Raw genomic sequence first — 21,112 nt, forward strand, 5'->3', positions numbered from 1 at the left:
ATTTGATTGACTGATTTGATCCACAGAAACTCATACTTATACGGGTAAAAAACAATGATTGATATATATATATATTTTCATCCTTTTATATGAAATTTGACAGACCTAGAAAAATCCAATTGCAGGAGTTCAATATCTTTTTTATATGTATATTTATGTTAATTTTGCTTATATGACCTTGGTAGTCTTTGGAGGTCAACTTGATAGTTAATTAGTTGGCATCAAGTCTTTTGAATACACATGAAACAAGGATACATATTATCTAGTCCATGCCTTGTATATTGTTTATTTTAGTCTTTTAATAATTTGGAAATACATTTTAGTACGTTATAAATCAAATATGAAATTTGAGTCAATTTGGTTCACATGAATTTGACCGCCATTGTTCCTTTAATGTTGATTGTTGAAAATTCATAATCCACAATTTGTTTATAGGTGTATTTGATAATTTTAGATATATGACACAAGACATTTTCTGTATTACAGGGGCTTACAGTTGGAAGAGATTTCAGTAACTTAATTGTATCATTGTTACCATGGTGTTTGAAATTTAAAACTAACTCCAAAGGTAAGTGTAAGATATGAAAGAATATACAAACTTTGTTTTGAAATATGTTACTTTTAAAAGAACATGCTAAATTATTTGTAAGTACTTTTCAACATCTCTAGTTTACACTGGGAACAGTATATCTAACAATATATGTTCCTGGTTTACAGAAACTATCAAGATCAATACTTTTCTATCAGTTTAGCAAAAACGATTTCTGTAAAAAGCCATCAGTCGACAGCTGCACCAGTAAACTTTAATGTTCATATTGAAATGTAACTTCCAATATCCACCCATGTTTAAATTATATATATTATGTGAAATGTTCTCATTTCATATACTTGAAATTATTATACAACATGTATGATAAATGGAATAACTATATTTTATAGATTTGAAATCTGAATCAGAAGAGGATGTTCTTCCATCTATCAGCTCATGCTTCTATAACCTACATAAATCTAACAAATGGATGCAGTCTTGCCAAAGAAGGGATAAAGTTGTTCCTAAAACCAAGCATAGAAAACCAATTAAGAAGCCAGTAAACTATAGACCCAAGAAACAAAGAATAATATCTGAGAAAGAGCTTGAAACCACAGACTCTGAAGAAGATACATTAAATGTTCCAGCTTCACCCCCTAAGTATAGAAAATCTAGAAACATGTTCAGGCATAATCCGTATGTTAGCTTTGGTGGAAAAACTATTCAGGATGAAGAGAATGCCTCAGAAGAAGAAAGCGAGGAAATAGCATTGATTCTATCTAGGATTGATATAGACAAAAAGGAAATGAGCCCGCCAGAAATCTCACAACTTATACTTGATTTATTATTAGAAATTTGTTTGCAAGATTTAAACCAAATATCTCCTTCTAAAGTTCTTTCACCCTCAGTCTTGCCACATCTTACCCATGTATTAACTAGCTTTTATCCTAAGTCAAATATTGACAATGAAAAGATCTTAGCCAGTGAATGGACAAAAACTAGTAATATTCACTTTCAGAGGAAACTTTTACGAGTAATTATAACATTATGTGGGGCCATAGCCGTTCAACAGAATGGAATTAATATTATTGCTGGTCACAGGTGCTTACAAGATTTATTAGATATTGCTCAACAGATTTATAATTTGCAAAATATCAAGAAGGAATTATCAGCAGGAAATCATACAGAAGCAGAAAATGGGAGTCAGAATAATTTTGATTTAGATCTTTGTTTTCTAACAGAGATTGTTCTCAGTTCCACTATTTTGCTTGACATAATATTCCAGTGTTTACCACTAAATCTTGTTTTTATCAGCAATGCTGTCAAACTTGTAAGAGATTTTATAGATGGAAATGGTTTCACCTTGCTCGACTTTGTCCTGTGTCATTTGGACTTTTTGAGAACTCAGTCATATACACATTCTGATTGGTCTCATTCTGAACCAATCAGACTTATTGATTCATTTTTGAATACACTGAAATCAGTAAAAGTTAACTATATACATTCAATGAAGTGTCTGAAGAATAAACACCAAAGGTGTGAATTCAGTGTGTATTTCAATCACCATCACAATATTCTAGGTAGTTCTTACACTGTTTTCCAAGAGATGACATCTGTTGAAAAACAAAATGGTGGAAAATCAGAAGGTGTGTGCCTAATAGCATCATGGTGCACTTTTCTTTTGGACATTTTGTTTAAATTAGAATGTAAGCTATCAAGAATAGAAATATTAAAGACATTAAGTTTGTCTGGTATTTGCTGTTGTATGAATTTAGAAGTAGTAGTTAGTGGGGTACTAAAATGTTTGCCAAAATTTTCACCTCCTGTACAAAACTTTGCTTTAGAAACTATGAATGCTATAATACTGGATAACTTTTCTGGAAGAAAATTGAACCGCAGTGTCTATGTGGAGTCTAAATCTCCACCTTTTGCATGCAGTGTTTGTTTTGATAGAGGAAGCTTTCAGACAAATAATGAATTGGGGAATGCCCATCTTGCTGTTGACAGTGGATTTTCTAGTCATGGAATGAAGATTGAGAAGAAATTCTCTGATTTTGAATTTTCAAAATGGTCAGTATGCAACATGTACAAGAACATCTTATTTTCCCAAAATCAGCAGTTAGCTGAATTGACTTCAAAACAGTTATTAAATCTTGTATTAAATGGAACGGAAGATTTGAAAGAGGAACTTTTCTTTCGAGTCTATACATTTACGTTTAGCTCATTTTTAGGAACATTAAGGTCAAATTCACCCTGTTCATCTGAGGAAGAACAAAACAAAAACATTGAGTTTTCAAAAAAAGTCAAAGTTCATTGCTTGTCAGCTTTACCCAACCTGCTTGAAGTTGAATCTGTTTTGAATGAATTCTTAGAAAACAAAGGCATAGGAAGAATATGTCAACTCTTGGAAGATGAAAGTTTGAGAAATCCAGTTTTAAAGATTTTTGAAGCATTGGTGATTTTAGATCAAGGAAAGTTAACTGATAGTGATATTATATATTCTCAAACAAGCACTTTTTCACAAGTCTTGCCAAAAAATGGCCTAGTCATGAAAGCATTTATTGGTGGTCTTGCCAGTAAGACGGCCAAGGATGCATGTATGAGTGAAGAAACAGTAGATTTAAATGATTTTATTCAAATGTTTGACTGCTGTGATGTCACATTTTGCTGTCAGAATTTTGCCCATGTAATGACTACAAATTTGCATCTGCTTGTAGACATGTGGGAAACATGTGCCAGAATTTGCCTTTACAGCAAAAGATTTGTTTTTCACTTTCAAAACTCTCCATGTCTAAAGATAGCTGAGAATGCCTTGTTAGTGATTATCAAGCAATTACTGTCTTCTAATAAATGTGATTTAACTGAAGGATCTGAGGACTCTGGACTAGACCTGGACATCAGTAAAGTCCCAACAAACTCCAGCCATTGTTATCTTAAACTGATGTTGATGAAGTCTCTACTGATTATATGCAGTGCTTCATATAAAAGTCTTATTAAAAAGGTATGTCAAAAAGCAATTTAAAGTGACCTATATTTAGATTTTGCTTTGTTTAAACAGACCAATCACGTTTGAAAAACATGAGATCAGGAGTAAATATCTTTGAAACAATTATCCTTGATAAAACACAGTAAAAAAAATGTCATCTAAAGTGGAACATACACAATACTCCTGCCAGACTTGCCCATCTTTAACATGTGTTTATGAGGTTTATCTAGTTTAAGTCAGTTATATTGATAATGGTAATCAGCCTTCTTTATATTTTTTAATTCTTGACATGCACATTTTATAGTATTAGCATTATTTCTTTTTAAAAAGTTTACCCATCAATTGATAAAATTACAAATACTGTGAATATTTAAAGTTAAAGAGTATTTAAAGAAATGATTAATAATTAAGATATAGGATGATGTACATGTCATATGACTTTTCTCTCTTACATCACTTTTTTGGGTCAATGTTTACTTTAAGGATACAGTTCCTTAGGTATGGGGTGTTTATGTTTATCTCCTGCACTTCTATTACAGACTGGTTTTGTACACAAATTTTAGTATCATTACATGTCATTGTATCATGCCACTCTGTGTATTGTAATATATAAGTTATCAATGAAAAATCAGTTATCAACGAAAAATCACCTATCAACATTCTGTATCAGTCACTAAATACATTCAAGATTAAATAGTGCACTTTTGTTAAAATTCAGTCAAGTTCAAATTTTGAAAGTTTGTAAACATGAGTTGGACATAATGAATGTAGTGACCACTTGAAATGTTGACACAATGCTATCTGGACAAGAGTTATCTGAGGTAATTCAGTTATACAAGTACATTCAGAAGATAACCTGAAAACCTTGTTTGCAAGTACAAGTACATTATATGTAGATAATTGGTTAATTCAGCATCTGAAATATTTAAATACAATAAATGTGTTCATAATTTTTGTTTTGAAAATTAAAAAAATTACTTGAAACAGAATTTTGAGGACTGTGAGGAAAATACAGTTTGAGACTGAAGACTATAGCAAATTCAACTGTGTAAAAGACATTTTCACAAGAATTACCCCTAACGGACATCCACATGTTCTTTTTCATGTGTTGATAAAGTTTAAAATCAGAATACAACAGTCTTTCAACTTTTATTAGAGGTTTACATAAAAATATATTGAAGTGTTTCTTAAAGTATTTAAGTGAATGTTTCTGTCAGTGTTAAATTGTTTGATAAAGATTTTTTTTGGGCATGAATCTCTACAAAGTAGCAGTCTTTTCATATTGGCTAAAAATAGAAAAGAGATTTGCTGATAACCATTCATATCAACTACTTCAAAAATAAAAAAAATGAAATGTTCTTGGCCTAAATCTTGGGTATAAAATTGTCAATATAGAGATAATTTATGCATTTATTTACATAAGATGAATATCATTATCTGCAAATAATCAGCATAATACTACTAAGAAAGAAAAGAAACATTTTTATAAACGGAAAAATCATTTCACATAACTGATATACATTATTTTTTAGGATGGACAAGAGATTAGCATGTGGTCACGGTTGAAAGAGGCATTCCAAGGATGTTCAAAACTCCCCCCAACCAAAGTAAAGACAGTTTGTGACATCATCTTGTCGTCTGCTATGCCAAAGAAAACCACAGTGTTTGATCACTCTAAACTGGAAAGCTTAAGTGAATTGGTAAAATTTCAAATAAATATTGTAAATATAACGTACGGCCATGCATGGACATATTTTCAATTCAACTGATTAAAGTTGTTTTTAGTCTTAAATAGATACAGATAGATGAAAAAAAATAATCTTTTGTAGGTGGGTCAATGTAAATGTGATTCAAAAATGAGAAAGAAAAAGATGAAAAAAGTTTACACTGCACAGAAAACTGAACATTATGGAACACAAATTCCCACAAAATGGAGGGTAAACTTGGTTAACTGGGAGGGGTGACCAACTTCTTTTCAACTAGAGACATCTGTCAAATTGTTCATCACAATTTCTATTGAAACTTTTTTACGCAAAAAGATAAATACCAAACTAAAAGTATTTGAAATACTGATAAGCTGAAATCCATACATTCAGAGTTTTTTTCAGTGAACTTTTAAAATGTCCCATTTTAAATATATTTTTACATGTTACTGTCCTCATATTTTCATGTAATGTAAAATTGTTCTTTTATATTTCAGTTCATCAAAGATGATGACATTGATGATGATGAGATACGCCAGTATTTACATACAACAAGTGATGAAGACTATGACTCTTTGATGTTTGGTGAAGGTGGTTACTATGGTGACACTGAATGTGGATCAGATGACAATAACATACAAATAAAATCAATGGAGAATGGATATGGAATGGAGATTTACCCGGCTGTTTTCAGGATTCTCGTAGAATTAATGATTAAAATTCAGCATGAAGAGAATATAACAGATGTATTAAGTCAAATTCTTCATAAGTTGTTACAGACATTGAGAGCAAGCCATAAAGCAACACAGGCAGTTTGTCATGAGGTGAGTTTATGTCAATTACTGTTAAAATAACCTGTGTAAACTTTTAGACAATGCTTATTACCACAAAACTCAATCAAGTTTGAATGTTGGTTGAGTCACTTTTACTGTTTTTAGAGTTATGTCCCTTTACAAGTGGAAAAATTACCAAATGGCATGAAACTAATACACAATGCTAATCACCAGAAAATTGCAGATTAAGTTTGAATTTTGGTGGCATCACTTTTATTGATTTAGAGTTATGCCCCTTTACAAATGGAAAAAATGCAGAATTATTCATTTCAGCTCTCATACTGAAGTTAGCATCAACCATATGGTATGAAACTTATAAACAGCGCTTATTATTACTGGGTTACATCTCTTTAACAGTTCTTGAGTTATGTCCCTTTATAACATTATATGTAAGTGAGTGCTTCATCTGTGTCCATGGGTCACATTCGGATTCCCTATTTATTCCTTTGCAAATCAAAACTAATATGTCTGTTATATTGTCTTCAAACTGAATTTTGATCATTAAATTGGTTAATATATTATATTATAGGGACTGCTTGAGGACATACTTACAGGATTTTGGACATTATTGATAGAAGACAATGGAGGAACTTCAGGTATAGAATGAAATAAGACTTTAAATTGGAAATTTGAGTAATTTAAGCAAATTAAATACCTTTAAAAACATACTTATAAATGCAAGCAGCAACTCAGACAAAATAAAAATATTTTTATTCTGATTTAGTTTAAAAGAAAAACAATTCTTTTGCAATAAATTTTCCGAATTTTGCGATACAAATGATATACTGGTCATGTGACTCATGTCTGTTCTTATTATGTTTCAGTAAGGAATTCTCTTCTGTCTCTTATACAACTATTGGCTCAACACAGAGTTACTTCAACAGAGCTGCAGAAAATACTTCAGTTGTTTAATTATGCTAACAGTCCTCAGGTAATGATATTGTTTATGTTCATGAAAACCTCTTAAAGGAAAGGAAGTTAACAAAATAAAATCACTTTTTTACTTGTTCACCTGATTGTTATTTTTCTTCACAGTTTTAATAACAGATAAATATAGGATACATGTATTTGTCAAGTACATAACAACCCAATGACACAAAAATATCATGATGTATTTTGTACTTACTTGAATATAAGAGACTTTTTTTAAATATTATATGTGAAATAACAGAGGTTGACACTAAAAACATTTGATTGTGATATATTAAAAGAAACGACTTTGTGCACACAATCAATTTAATACCTAAAATATGATTTTCCCTTCTATAGGAATTACTGTTATCAACATTTCTATCCATCATTGAGAACTCAAACTCACAGCCACATTGCAGTGTAACATTTCCTTGTAAACGTACGTTTGAGGTGTCACCTAAGTCTGGTCTAGTTCAATCAACACTAAGGATAAAAGATAGAAAGCTGTCTAGTGGTGAGTAACAATTACCTTTTGACCCTCCTGCAAGTGCAGTTACATATGTAAAATTTTATGTCAAAAATGCCACCTCTCAGACCTGTGCCATCCATATCAGTTTTATTTTGTAAAGGAGTATTTTTATCAGTAAAATAAAACCCATAATGTAAATTTTAAGATTAAAGGAACATGATGTTCAAAGTAGCTGTGTTAAATAATTTATTAAAGAAAATGATTGAACTAGTAAAAAACTTTTAAAAAGATTTTTTTTATTCATAGCCATAATCAGACGCAATTTCAAGCAAAGTTCATGCAAAAGTTTCAAAGGTTTTAATGCTCATTTCTGCATTAGAGTGAAAGACTCCTTATATCTTACTTATAAAATTTGTATTTAATTGAACATTTGCTAATTGCAGGATCCTATTCCCCATTCTTTGCCAGTGTATCTTCTGTAATGAGCACCTCTCCAGATGTCAATGAGAATGGCCTAGATTTATTTGATACTACCAGTACACAAGATGTCTGGGATATTGCAGCTATGTTTATTCCAATAAAGGGGTTATCATGGCCACCATTAGAGCAAGGGTTGACAGTTGCATCATGGGTAAAACTATCTGAAGACCAGGAAAATATAGTGAAGATTTCAAAGACAAAAAGCGGAAACCATGTCTATTTTTCAAGTTCAGAAGGTAAGTTGATATTTGTTTGCATGATTATTTTTAGAGACCAATTAAATAGAGAATAGAAATAGGGAATGTATCAAAGAGACTAAAACCGAGCAAAGAGTAAAAAAACACAACCAAAGGCCACTAATGGGTCTTCGAACTACTAAAACAAAGGTTCCTGGTTCGATTCCCATTCCGGGATGAAAATTTCAGGGACTGAATTTCCGTCTCTCCCTTGACACAATTTGCCAGTATGGTCTTGAGGAAATGATGAAAGTCTATTGGAAGGGGATGATAAATGGCTGACCCATGTTAAGAGAGAGCCATATTTCTTGCACGTAAAAGACACCTTGCAGATTTCGAAAAAGAGCAGGCTAATGCCGCTACAAAGCAGCACTCTCACCCAAAAAGTGGAAATGGATTAATATAAGTTTCAAAACTTGTTTCCCAATCCACTATCAATAAATATGTTTAAACTAAACTTACCACAGCCAGAAAATCCTGCACCCGGCGGCTGACTACATCAGACCTCTAAACAAAATATGTACTAGTTCAGAGAAACAATTTTTTTGTAACAAATGTTTGAGAAAAATGAGTAAGACTTGTCATGTACTTCATGAAATTCTGACTTATTAGAAGTCAGTTTTCTTTTATTTTAACATAGTTGAGTTTTTACATGAACTTTTTAAATAAAATTACTACATGTATCACTGTTAGAAATAAGGGTGTTGGTTTCTGATATGAATTAGAACAGAAATTTCTTTTATTTTCACAGTATTTGGTTCTAAAGAGCACCTGTTTCATGGCAAATGTAGCTTTGAAATATCAGACTTCCTTCATCTTGTATCCATTGGTAACACAGAGAAAATGTTAGAAGTATGGGTTCATAGCAATAGTGGTTACATACTTATAAGGTATGTTTTTGTGGAAAAAGTAGCATCTTATATATTTTACTGTACTGTTAAATTTTAAGATAGTGAAATTGTCTTATGTTGATATGGATTTTTGTTTATTTAGTCAATATAAATATATAATTGTGCCTGTTGATTTTTTTTTATTTATCTGTATCATAATTTTTTGGGGGTTATGGTTCATATTATTACATTTCTTATCTTCTAACTTATCATATACATGTATTAACCCTATAGATTAACCACAGAATATGGCAAAAGTGGTCACATACTTCAAGATGTGATATCAAAAGAATGTCTTACGAAAGGACATTGGCACCATGTACTTGTCAGTTATAATGAGAAAGTAGATGCCACTAAAACAGACTCAAAGGATGACATTACTTACTTTGGAAAGGTAAGATTTTTAAGGAACTAATATGATATTGTTTATTCTAATGCAATTTGGATGTAACAACTTTTTTCATTGGCTAATAGTTGCCGTCAAATCCACAGTTGACCAGGCGTAACTAAGGAGGGACCAGCCATTTTGAATTGATGAATCAACAAATGTTCGATTATTACTATATAATCGAAAATAAAGCAACACCTACCTCGAATTCGCCATTTAAATGTAATTTTATCCGAATTTGAAGCGTACAGGTAACGTAATAACGTCCAGTTTGTAAGTTTTCATTTGTATGACGTCAAGTTTAGCTATGACGTCTTTGTGCCAAAATCATAAATGCAATTTCGCGGAATTTTTTTATTTGACATATTTAGACATTTTTTACAAGTTTTATCGTACTTTTTTCTTTTTGTAATGCATTAGAATCGGAATAACAGTACTGTAGTTGAAGAGTTGCCACCGTCAATTTTGATTTGACGGTCGCAAATCTCCGTTTTACTGTCTCCGCTACGCGTCGCCAGTAAAACTGCATTTGCGACCGTCAAATCTACAATTGACGGTGGCAACTCTTCAACTACAGTACTGTTATTCCTTAAGTATATTCTGGACGATCAATATTCACATTATTTTCTACACACTTGTGAAATAAATTGCTTGCAAAAATTAGTTGGTAAACAGTAATTCACTCAGAGTTGAAGAGTATGAACTGAACATTATCTAAGGCAATGAACATGTACGCACTGTAAGTCAAGTATTTCAGAAGGATATGCAATCAGAGAGCATGTAAGAGAATGTGATTGTTTTTTTAGGTAAAACTTGTAATAGACGGATGGAGGTCACAAGAAATCAAATTAGAATATCAACATTCTGTAACTAGAAAACAGATGGACAGGATTCCCTTGCTTTGTATTGGACATTCTTGTACTGATCCTGAACAATCCAGTCAGACACTTACTCTTAGTTCTCTTATGATACTTGAAGGTGAGTACATTACCAGTTAATGCATGATGGGAAATTATGGAAATTAAAGAATTGGTCAGATTACAAACTTCATTTTGACAATTTAGAAAAATATTCAAATATCCCAGTTGATGGTGATTGGGTAATGGCTAACTTAAATGATTCAGCGCCCTTTATTGGTCAGTGTCTTTTGTCGTGATCAATAGTGAGCTGGAATATAAAGACTGGATTTGTCAGGTTAGGTAATGGCATGATTGAACTAGTGCCTTTTTTTCTTCAAATTTTTAGTCGTTTGTCCTGAACAGAGTTTACAATTTCCTCAGAAAAATTTCTCTTTCAACAATTTTAACTGTAACTTACACCATATCAGTTTTACTCTCTCAAATGTCTTTTACATTTTTGTTTCTTTGAATATACTGTGAAAGTACTTTAATTCGTGGGTATCAATTTTCGTGGTTTGAGCAATATTGCCATGTTCGTGGGTTTTTAAATTCGTGGATTTTAGTTTTCATGAAAAAAAAATTGAAAAATTATATAAATGAAGGTTACATACAAAAAGTCAGGATTGAAGGAAATTGCAAAGTAAACATTGATCGTGTAAATCGTAGTGATAACACTAATTAACCTATGATAAAGTAATCAACGGATTAAAGACCATCAAAGGTGTTAATTAGGCCATAAACATGTCACCTTAAGAAAACAGTTACATTAACAAATGCCATAAGCGTACCTTGAATTGTCAAATAATTCTAATCAAAATCAAGCCAAGCATGAAATTATTATTTCCCATATGTACCAGAACAATGAGGATATAAAATGAACAATTTATCATACTAGCATATCAATAACGGAAATCTGACTTTTATCGAAATCTGATTTTTACCGATCAAAATATTTGTTTATGAGAATTAAAAGATCAAAAGTTGTACAGTTTAGGTTATTTAAGATTTATAATAGGGTATACTCTTGCATGCAGTTGTAGTTCTCTGACTGCCATGAAAGTATTCTCAGATTTGGCGTTATTCAATATATTCTCTAGATCGTAACAGTATTAAAACCTTCCGATGGGAATCTGTCCGTGATTATTTGGACAATGGTTGTTTTATTTCGTTGGACACTTAAATTCGTGGATAAAGTCATCCATGAAAACCACGAAAATTGGTACCCCACGAATAAAAGTACTTTCACAGTATTATGTTTTATTCATGTTTGATGAAGGTTTATCCAAAACGTGTTGGAAATCAGTATCATTCATTTAACCACATCTTGGCAGGTACCCCTATTAGTTAATACCAAATTTTGTATTAGATATAGTATGGATAACCCAATTTATAGCTCCAAAGTCAATGTTAAACATGCTATGAAAGCAGCTGTTTGAAGTGCCTAGTCAACAAACACAACTTGTATAAGTTGAGTAAATTTTCTGTTTTTATTTATAATGGAGTTTGGTATGAAAGATTGTAGAAGATCATGCAATTACAATGTTATTGACTGTTATCTTTTTTTAGGGAGCAACCATGGTAGTGATGAAATATTCCATTTGTATGCTTTGGGTCCTAGCTGTGTTACTATAAATAAATGTGATAATGTGAATATGGATATCAGCTATGGGCCTTTACTTACAAAACAGATGGAGCTTCACTCTAAGATGCCATCAGACATTTTGGTGGGATCAAAAAGAGTGGATTTAGATTCATTAAGGGTAAGTGTTATTAAAGAACTAAAACAGATTTAGGTACTAATAATCGTAAATATATTTTATGATATAGACCTCTTTGTATTATGCAAAGTAACTATTTCTCATTTAACTTTTTATTGCCAAAGATCATATTTATTGAAAAAACAAATGGCTTTGTTGTAGTAAAATTATATCCCCTTAGGGAAATCTGATACATTTGATAAATAATTTTTATTTTAATTTCTGTGGAAAACTTTTAAATGAAATGCAAAGGAGTATGTTCGATAAGGTCCTAAAATGGCCCCCTTTTTTAGCGTAAATTTCAAATTCAGATTTATCGACCAATATCACGATAAATTATAGCTAATACATTGACTAGCTAGGATATAAACTATTTTGTTGAAAATTTTACGTTTCTGCGTTTCATTATGACGTCACAAGTTGTACTCATATTGATTTTTCACAAAAACATCAATGAAAATGGGTGAATTTCCATAGATTCTTGGACAGGAAACATAGAGCGCATACGTCGACAACAAAGATCTTTCAAAATATTTTTTGTGAAGACATTTCACATGTCTTATTTGAATCTTAAGCTTGTCGAGGCCTGCGCTCTATGTTTCCTGGTCCTTCATTTGGTTGAAATCTAGCTGATTTTGTCAAATTTCATCAAAATCCTTTATTTTGACCTTTTTTGGATGTAAAAATCAACATGTTAGAATCAAACTTTGACAAAAACAGTTCTGTTTAACTTTCTAACATGTCTTTAAGGCAACTTAAAACATTTATTGTCTTGTAACTATGAACTTTATAATTGGGGCCAAATATGGCACTTACCGAACTTACTCCTTTCTGTTTGATTTATTTTGAAACAAAAGCACGAAATTGCGGACAGATGAAAGGAAATTGTATGTCAAACTTAAGAATTGACACTCCTGAATGTTAATTTTTAGTTTTATGTACTGATCGTACTGAGTTACTGTTTATATTTCAGTCATCTCTGATTTTGACATTCAACCCACTGATGCCTGATATAGCCTGTTTCTACAGAAATACATCATCACAAGATATGCAAATTCTTGGTCCAAATCTGGGTATACCTCAGCGTCAGGACAGTGGTAACCTGCTGATCCAACAGCCAATCACAGCTCAGTTTACATGTCAGGCCAAGCTTGTGACCCACAGACATCATAGTCTAGAGAAAGCTTTAGAGGGAGCTGGAGGGATGGAAGCAATTTTGTTTCTTGTTGCCAAGGTGAATAGATTATAAATAACTAGGTGCATGTGTATCTAAAAGAATAAAGTAAAGTAATTCAAAGAATCATTATCATCATAAATTTCACTGTTTGTGATTTGAAGAAGACAGAATTTTTGAAAAGATAATAATAGCTCCAATATATGTTTACTTCTATTGATTTAATCTGAATTTTGCCTTCAAATTTTAACTATGGATATTTAAAAAAAAAAATTTACATAACATTTTCAGGTTTTTGAACTGAATAATTGTGACAACCATCAGCAAGAATCCGTACATGAGCTGCTGCAGGCCAAGTCTTTACAGATCTTGTTTGCCTTAGTAAATTTTTCTACATATTTATCTAAAGACTTCATGATCATAAATGGAAATCAACTTCTGAATAGGGTTCTTACAAGCTCAAAGGCTGTTCTAGGATTTCATACACTGAAGGTCAGTAGCTGTACTAAAGATGGAGATCTTGACTCATTCAATTTAAGTTGTCTCTATAGTAAAAGCAAACTCACTCAATTGATTTACTTGATTTTGCTGTGGTACAATTGGTTGAATTGACTATGTAACTCATATCCTTAGCCATGGACCCCCCCTTGAAATTAAAAAAGCACTGTTAAAGTCAACGTTCTTTTCAAATTGTTACTGTTAAAGTCGAGTTCATGAGTCCACATAACCCCCCCTTGGAAATTCCTGGCTACGGGCCTGTAACTAGCTACAATTAATGGAGTTTTTAACAAGACAGTTTCCATGCTTGTTTTTTTTTCGGTTCAATTCTTTGTCCAGTGGATAATGGAACATCATACATGTGTATATTAATTTATTTAGGTTTTGCTTGATGCTGCAACATCTGAATCAATGCTGCGTTTTGAACCAGATGGTACGTTAGTTATGAGAAGGAAATCAGAAGCCATGATTACAAACATTTCAGTGATTGTTGACCTTCTGCTAAACTGGAGGATTTGGGAGGGAGCAGACGACACTATACTTGTGATGATATTCCATGTCTTAGCATCATTAGTTAGAGATGATCATCCACATCAATCTTTTAACCTAAAACAATTTCATTCTATAAACCTGATCAGTAAGATTTTTAAGATATATCAGGTAAGTCAAATCTATATGCAAAATGGTTTTTTTTTAAATTGCTTGAGGCTACTGTAGCATTTACCTAATGTTTTCAGGTCTTTAGGTCTATCCAATAGTATGTCCATTATTCAGTTTGTCTATCCTGTTTAAGTTTAAAGATTTTGGTTAAGGTTGTTAATCCGAAACTTGAAACTTAGAAAGAGTGTTCACAATGATATGAACTTATTAAACTATATGCTAGATTATATTTTTGATCCTGATTTTAAAAAGATGCTAAATCAGGTTTGTGGATATAGCGATTGAGAGAGTACCCTAGCTACCAAAAGATGTTTCCAAGATTGACATTCTTTTATTATTAGTTCAATTATTAATGTATTTAACCAAAAATCTAGTTTTTCTCATAGTCTAAACACTGAATCAATGAATATTTGAGGTAACTTATGGCCTGAATTCACACAAAATTACACAATGGGTTAAAGAATAAAAGATAGATTCGTTTTAATGTATGCAACTAATCAAAAGAAGAAAAAAACATGGTTAGGATCAGCTTTATAATTAAATTTTGTGCCTATATTTTTTAATTTTGACATCTTTTATCCAATAGGAAAAAATTCAAGACAACATGAAAGCCTACTCTGCTGAGATTGCCCAGTCTGTCATCAGTATATTACAAAGCATGCTGGGAACACCACCTGACATTCACCTGATCATGTCTATATGTGATTTTCTGTTGTTTGTACATCCTGCAACAAATTCCTATGTCAACCATACAAAAAACAGCTTTTATTTTGTACCATGGTGGAGTAAGTTTTGTTATAGCTAGTTAACTTGTTAGGTCAACAGAAATGTCCATATTAGGTATTGATTAAGCAGAGAAAAGCATAGGATCCTTACATAATTTAAAAAAGAATGAACATTCAAATTAAAACTTTAGAAGATTGACATATAGTTTCATGTTGTCTAACAAAATGAGTATATTTGTACTACAAAATGTAATACTGAAAGAAAAGAGAAACAGATGACTTCGTTCTTCCAAGCTGATAAAAGATTGCTATAAAATTTCAACAAGATCAGCATTTTCTTTGAATTTATTCAACATGTATTGTTAACAATATTTGGAAAACGTCAAAACAGTTTTTGTTCAGAAATCTTTTCATTTTAAAGATAGGAGTATATTTATGTTATGATATTATTTCAGATGAAAAGTCTCCAAGCAAGAGAAAAGACAGTATATTTGTGAAGCATTCTATGAATATTACAAGCACCCCTCATAGTAAAAAGATTGAGAGAACGACTTCGAATGAAAATACAGGTAATTTTTGATATGATAGGGCTAAAACTTAAACATCTTAGATATTCATCTACAGTAATGATAATATTATTTTACTAAAATTTGTATGTCATGAATGCTAGGGATTTTAAAAAAGTGGCAAATAGATTTAAGACCAATTATCAAAGATCTACCGACAACACAGAATTTTCAAAAGAAAAAAATAATAAGCCCAAACTTATTAAGATAGGACATATAAATATCTCTGATAAAGTTTTCTTTACTGGGGACATGCACATGGCCATTGGTGTGGTATGTTTTAATAAGCCTTTAATACCTTTGTCTGTCATACATTTAATGTTTTGATATAGCTACTTAGTTGAAATCTAAAAAATCTATCAACAGTCCCAAATAATGTAATGAACACAGTCTATTATGTCAGATGAGTTACAGTTTGTATACAAGACTTCATAAGTTTACAATAATTTTTTCATACAGAAATGAAGGCTAAAAGAACTTTAGATTGGAATGCAGACAACTCAATTACTAATCCTGAAGATTCTAGTAGTCCAGGTTCTGATATAGATAATACTGTACAGACAACACAAAGTGATGATTTATCTAACGAAGAGACAGTAATGACTAAACTTAATTCATCAGAAGAAAATGAAGAAATGATAGAAACAGTATCCGATTTGGAAAAATCAGATAGTGGAGGCAATATGACACCTACTTCTGAAGATAATAATAAACATAAGGAAAGACAACTTTCAATTGGTTCCTCTGGTGAAGGGAGATTTTCTATTGGCTCTTATGAAGGGACTTCACCTGACAAGATCACTAAGTTATCTTTGTTAAAAAAGATTGGAGCTTATGCCTCATCTGGTTCCCTGTCAAGAGAAATGTCCACAGATGATGAGGAAGGATTGTATGCTCCACGACCAGAGGTGGATTTTGATGAAGATGATGATGAACTAGAAGCAGAAAAGGGACTGGTTGCTCTTTGTGTTGGTAGGTAGTTCAAATGTCGTCTTGTTTAATTGCAAAAAGTTGTATAGTAGAGTTCCTTGTGTAAATATCTAAAATATTGGTAGATCATAAGATTTTAATACTCTGCACATTGAAGTGAGCTCAAATGTACATACAAACTTTGGAGAAATAATTGAAAATTCTGAATATCATGCCCAAAAAGTGAATTTTACTTTGAGGTAGCTATGTTTGTTTGCTCCATTGTTTATCCTATGATATTTTCAGTCCTCAAATAAAACAAGATATTGAACAAACTGAATTATAACTCTTATATGTATCAAATATTTATACCCATGCTCCAAGGAAGGGAGTATACTGGTTGCTCTGTTTGTCAATCCCATAAAAAAGTTTGTTGCATTTTTTAAGGAACTACAATTCAAAGATTCCTGAAATATGGTACCAATGCTCCTATGAGTATGCATAACTGTGCAATTGGTTTTCACCATGAAACTTACTGTTTTTCCCAATTCTTAAAGCTGGGTATCATTAGTGAGCATTATTTCACAGTTCATTGTGTCTATCTGGTACTTATAACTGTAATTTTTTATCTTTATTACAGGTTTACTAGAAACTTTGACAAATGTGATGCTAACACTGCCGGACAACAAGATCAGTAATGTATTTCAGAAAGTTATCAAACCTGACATAGCTCTAGTCCTGGCCCATCATAGTTCTCCTCAGATTAGAACTGCTGTCATACAAGTAAGTAGTGGGGCTTTGATGGTTAACATATGCCCTGAATCATAGCCTTCTTGTAATTTTGAAATTGAGTGATAAGGGTGTCTATACCAGTAAAAATAGATTTACTTTTGTAATAGAAATCTCTTCTTATTGTTTTGACTTGACATTTTTGTTTTTGATACTGACTTTATCAGCAAGAAAATCAAGAGAGCTTGCTTAAGATAAGTAATATTAAGACTATAAAACTCTTTCTTTGTAGGTTATTAAAGCCTATTTATTAAGAGCTGGAGAAAAATTAATTGAAGAGTTTATGCAAAAACAAAGTTTCCATCTACTAGCAGTACAGCTACATAATTACCCAACGCATACAGAACAAATAGAAGAAGTGGTTTCTTTTATTCTTGGAAAACCTTTCACATTTGAAATGAGGTATATTTAGTCATTGCCAAATGAATAGTTTGAAAGTGAAAAGTTAGAAAAGCTAGATTGAAGAATTGACATATTTATTATTTGGAATAAGGCATTGTATGTTTATGTACACAAACTATATTGCATAAGAAAAATTATGGAAAATTATATTTTTGTTATCAAATAATGAATTTTTCATCTGCCAATATACTAGAATATTCACTTACCTACAATTACCTGTTCTGTAATTTATCAACATGGCCAATTACAAAAAAAAGTTAGAACATCAAAACAATGCTTAATAAAATGGAAATATTTCTTTGTTATTGTCACATTATGGAAGAAAGAAAACAATGAAGTTTAATCTTTTTGTATAAACCATTTAATTTAAGATACATATGAACTTAATATCTAGAAAGAAAATAATGACTTAATTTATTTTAAGCAGAAAACTAATCATTATAAAGAATAAACATTTGGATTATTATTTATTGCAGCTCTATTACAATTGAAGAGATAGAGGAGCCCCATGAACTTCAACAAGCTGCTTTTGCTGTTTTCCTGTCCCTTATAGAGAATACATACAGAGATGTAGCCTTGTGTCATAACACCCTTACTCTTGCTATACAGGTAAGGACGGAGCAAGCTACTGATAGAGAATACATATAAAGATCAGTCTTGTGTTCTAATTTTATTACTCTCATATTACAAGTGTGGGCAAGGCTAAGTATTCTGTCCTTCCATCAGTGTGTCTAAAAGAAATAGTTTCTTGATTGCAACATGTGTTTCCTATGCTTGATTAGAATGAAAATTATACAGATTAAAGACATGTGATGAAGGAAAAACCTTTTGATTTTGGCGCCAAAGTTCATTGTAACTGTTACCCAAAATAGAAGATTTTATGAAAAATAGTTACCTGATGATAATTCAATAAAATTGAGAATGGAAATGGGGAATGTGTGAAAGAGACAACAACCGGACCATAGAGCAGACAACAGTAGAGTTTTCTTTCCCTGATAGGATGAAAACTTATACAGATGAAAGATGTGTTGAATGGGAAGAGGCCTATCAATTGTGTGTTCAATATGTCTTTGTTTAAGATCGTTTTTACACAAAAGAAAACAATATTTGTTTTTGTGGATTGTAACTTGAGTTTTCCTTTCTTAGAGATGGAAGATATAGGGTAAGGGAAGGCACCTATTGATTGGGGTCAAAAAGGTCAAATTTCAAGGTACTTGTTACTGAAAAATTTGTTTCCAGATAGCAAGTTGAGTTTCAATTGCCTGATTTAATTTGAACAAATGAAAGATTATATGTGATTCTGGGAACATTTGTTTAAATTTATTTTGTAAAATTTTTCTCTTTTCCATTACAGATGTTTGAGAAAAATGATGTGATAAGTTCATTGATGTTAGAGAACAGAATAATTGAAGTGATAACAAATCTAGTGGCTAGAATTAACAGTATAACAACAAGGTAAAGTTTTGCTAAGATAAAATTTCAAAGAAGCACTAAGATATTAGGATGCAGAGCTGTATGTTTTAAAATATTGTTGAAGTCATGGACTTAAAAAGGCTAGACACGATCAAATTTGATTTTAATATGCCAAATTTTTAGTATATTTGAAGGATGTGTTTATGAAAAATCAACCAATTGACACTAAACAATAACCTAAAGACATGTAGAGGTCAACTTAATAATAAACAAGGTTAATACATTATGTAAAGCTTTTTATGCCCCACCTATAATAGTAGAGGGGCATTAGTATTTCTGGTCTGTGCGTCCATGCCGCCGTTTATCCGTCCGTCCGTTCATTCATTCGTTCATTCTTTTTTTCGTCTGTCCAGTTTCAGGTTAAAGTTTTTGTTCGAGGTAATTTTTGATGAAGCTGAACTGAAGTCCAATCAACCTGAAACTTATTATATATGTTCCTTATGATATGATCTTCCTAATTTTAATGTCAAATTAGAGTTATGACCCCAATTTCATGGTCCACTGAACATAGAAAATATTGTGCAAATGGGGCATCCATGTACTGGGGACACATTCTTGTTTTTTGCTGCTTATGCATTTAACCATATATTTCCAGGTATACTATTTCATTGTTTAATAGTATCATTATATAGATCTAAGAAGATTTGGAATGAGTGCCAATGAGACAACTCTCCATCCAAGTCACAATTTGTTAAAGTAAACCATTATAGGTCAAAGTCTTCAATACAGAGTCTTTGCTCACACAGAACAGCAAGCTATAAAGGGCCCTCAAATGTGACTACTGTAAAACCATTCAAACAGGAAAAACAACAGCATAATCTAAAAAAAAAACAGAAAGAGGAACATTTATAAACCACATCAACAAACAACAACAACTGAAAATCAGGTTCCTGACTTAGGTCAGGTGAAAACAAATGCAGTGGGTTTAAATGTTTTAACCTTCATCCTTACCTGAAACAATACAGAATGTATTTAAAAGGTTAAGTTAAGGATTCTTAATTATACAGTGTAAGAAGAAAACAAAATGAGTACATTGCAAAAACATTACAAATTTTGCAATAACTTCTAATTTATTATAGTTTGGAAGTAAATAAAAAAGTTTAATATTTTGGATAAAAACTAATTAAAATGATTCAGTCGCTAATTTTCAGCACATATACATTTCATAAATATGCAGTAAACTACTGATGGAAATGTTTGACATTGTTGAAACTTTTTGTTTGTGTTATTATTCTTATAAATTCTGCACTAACTGAATCTTTATGCTTACAGATTTACAGATATGGAAGGTATTGATGAATACCAACTAATTCTTGAGGATATTCAGATGCTATTGTGTAAAATTGTTATTAGAGAGTTCAGGTATGAATTTTGTTTTTAAGATTACTAGTTATTACAACTGGATAATCTGTGACCAATTTTCAAGGATTGCAGAACAATTGTATATTCAAGGATATTTGATCTGTTGGTTTTTCTGAGTTCTGTTTATAAACCTTTAGATAATTTGAATTTAATTTTACATCTAATTTTGTGGTTTAACTTTGCCCTTGAAATCCCCCAACATTGAGTCTTTATTATTAAAGAATCCAAGATATAATGTATATATTTATTTCGATGTTTATTTAAAAAAAAATGTGTATCTTGTTTTCTTTACACAATTTTCTACTATATCATGTGATCTATCTTTTTTGCAGGTGTTCAGGAATTAACCATATACAGCAATGTGAAGAAATTTTAGACTTATTAAAGTTGTTAGAACATGTTGAAGAAATTGTATATGGTGTGTATAAACATTTAAGACAGATTTTGTGCTTCTCCTAAAAAACTGATTAGA

At 31.4% G+C, this 21,112-nt stretch overlaps 1 protein-coding gene across 4 annotated transcripts in view; it reads left to right on the top strand.

Annotated features, from left to right (window-relative positions):
• LOC134711928 (lysosomal-trafficking regulator-like) overlaps positions 1 to 21,112 on the top strand; it is a 68,448-nt gene that overhangs the window by 23,127 nt on the left and 24,209 nt on the right. For all 4 annotated transcript variants that reach the window (XM_063572943.1, XM_063572945.1, XM_063572947.1 and 1 more), the window contains 24 exons: positions 487 to 568; positions 940 to 3,530; positions 5,048 to 5,215; positions 5,716 to 6,042; positions 6,581 to 6,647; positions 6,876 to 6,982; positions 7,321 to 7,477; positions 7,876 to 8,148; positions 8,900 to 9,038; positions 9,273 to 9,432; positions 10,233 to 10,404; positions 11,892 to 12,085; positions 13,056 to 13,316; positions 13,548 to 13,748; positions 14,136 to 14,414; positions 15,001 to 15,199; positions 15,595 to 15,708; positions 16,165 to 16,677; positions 17,255 to 17,397; positions 17,636 to 17,805; positions 18,282 to 18,414; positions 19,160 to 19,260; positions 20,551 to 20,640; positions 20,973 to 21,058. In XM_063572943.1, coding sequence (XP_063429013.1) covers positions 487 to 568; positions 940 to 3,530; positions 5,048 to 5,215; positions 5,716 to 6,042; positions 6,581 to 6,647; positions 6,876 to 6,982; positions 7,321 to 7,477; positions 7,876 to 8,148; positions 8,900 to 9,038; positions 9,273 to 9,432; positions 10,233 to 10,404; positions 11,892 to 12,085; positions 13,056 to 13,316; positions 13,548 to 13,748; positions 14,136 to 14,414; positions 15,001 to 15,199; positions 15,595 to 15,708; positions 16,165 to 16,677; positions 17,255 to 17,397; positions 17,636 to 17,805; positions 18,282 to 18,414; positions 19,160 to 19,260; positions 20,551 to 20,640; positions 20,973 to 21,058 — 6,727 coding nt within the window. The remainder of the gene's footprint in view (positions 1 to 486; positions 569 to 939; positions 3,531 to 5,047; positions 5,216 to 5,715; positions 6,043 to 6,580; positions 6,648 to 6,875; positions 6,983 to 7,320; positions 7,478 to 7,875; positions 8,149 to 8,899; positions 9,039 to 9,272; positions 9,433 to 10,232; positions 10,405 to 11,891; positions 12,086 to 13,055; positions 13,317 to 13,547; positions 13,749 to 14,135; positions 14,415 to 15,000; positions 15,200 to 15,594; positions 15,709 to 16,164; positions 16,678 to 17,254; positions 17,398 to 17,635; positions 17,806 to 18,281; positions 18,415 to 19,159; positions 19,261 to 20,550; positions 20,641 to 20,972; positions 21,059 to 21,112) is intronic.

This window comes from Mytilus trossulus, chromosome 3, assembly GCF_036588685.1.
Source record: "Mytilus trossulus isolate FHL-02 chromosome 3, PNRI_Mtr1.1.1.hap1, whole genome shotgun sequence".
Lineage (NCBI taxonomy): Eukaryota > Metazoa > Mollusca > Bivalvia > Mytilida > Mytilidae > Mytilus > Mytilus trossulus.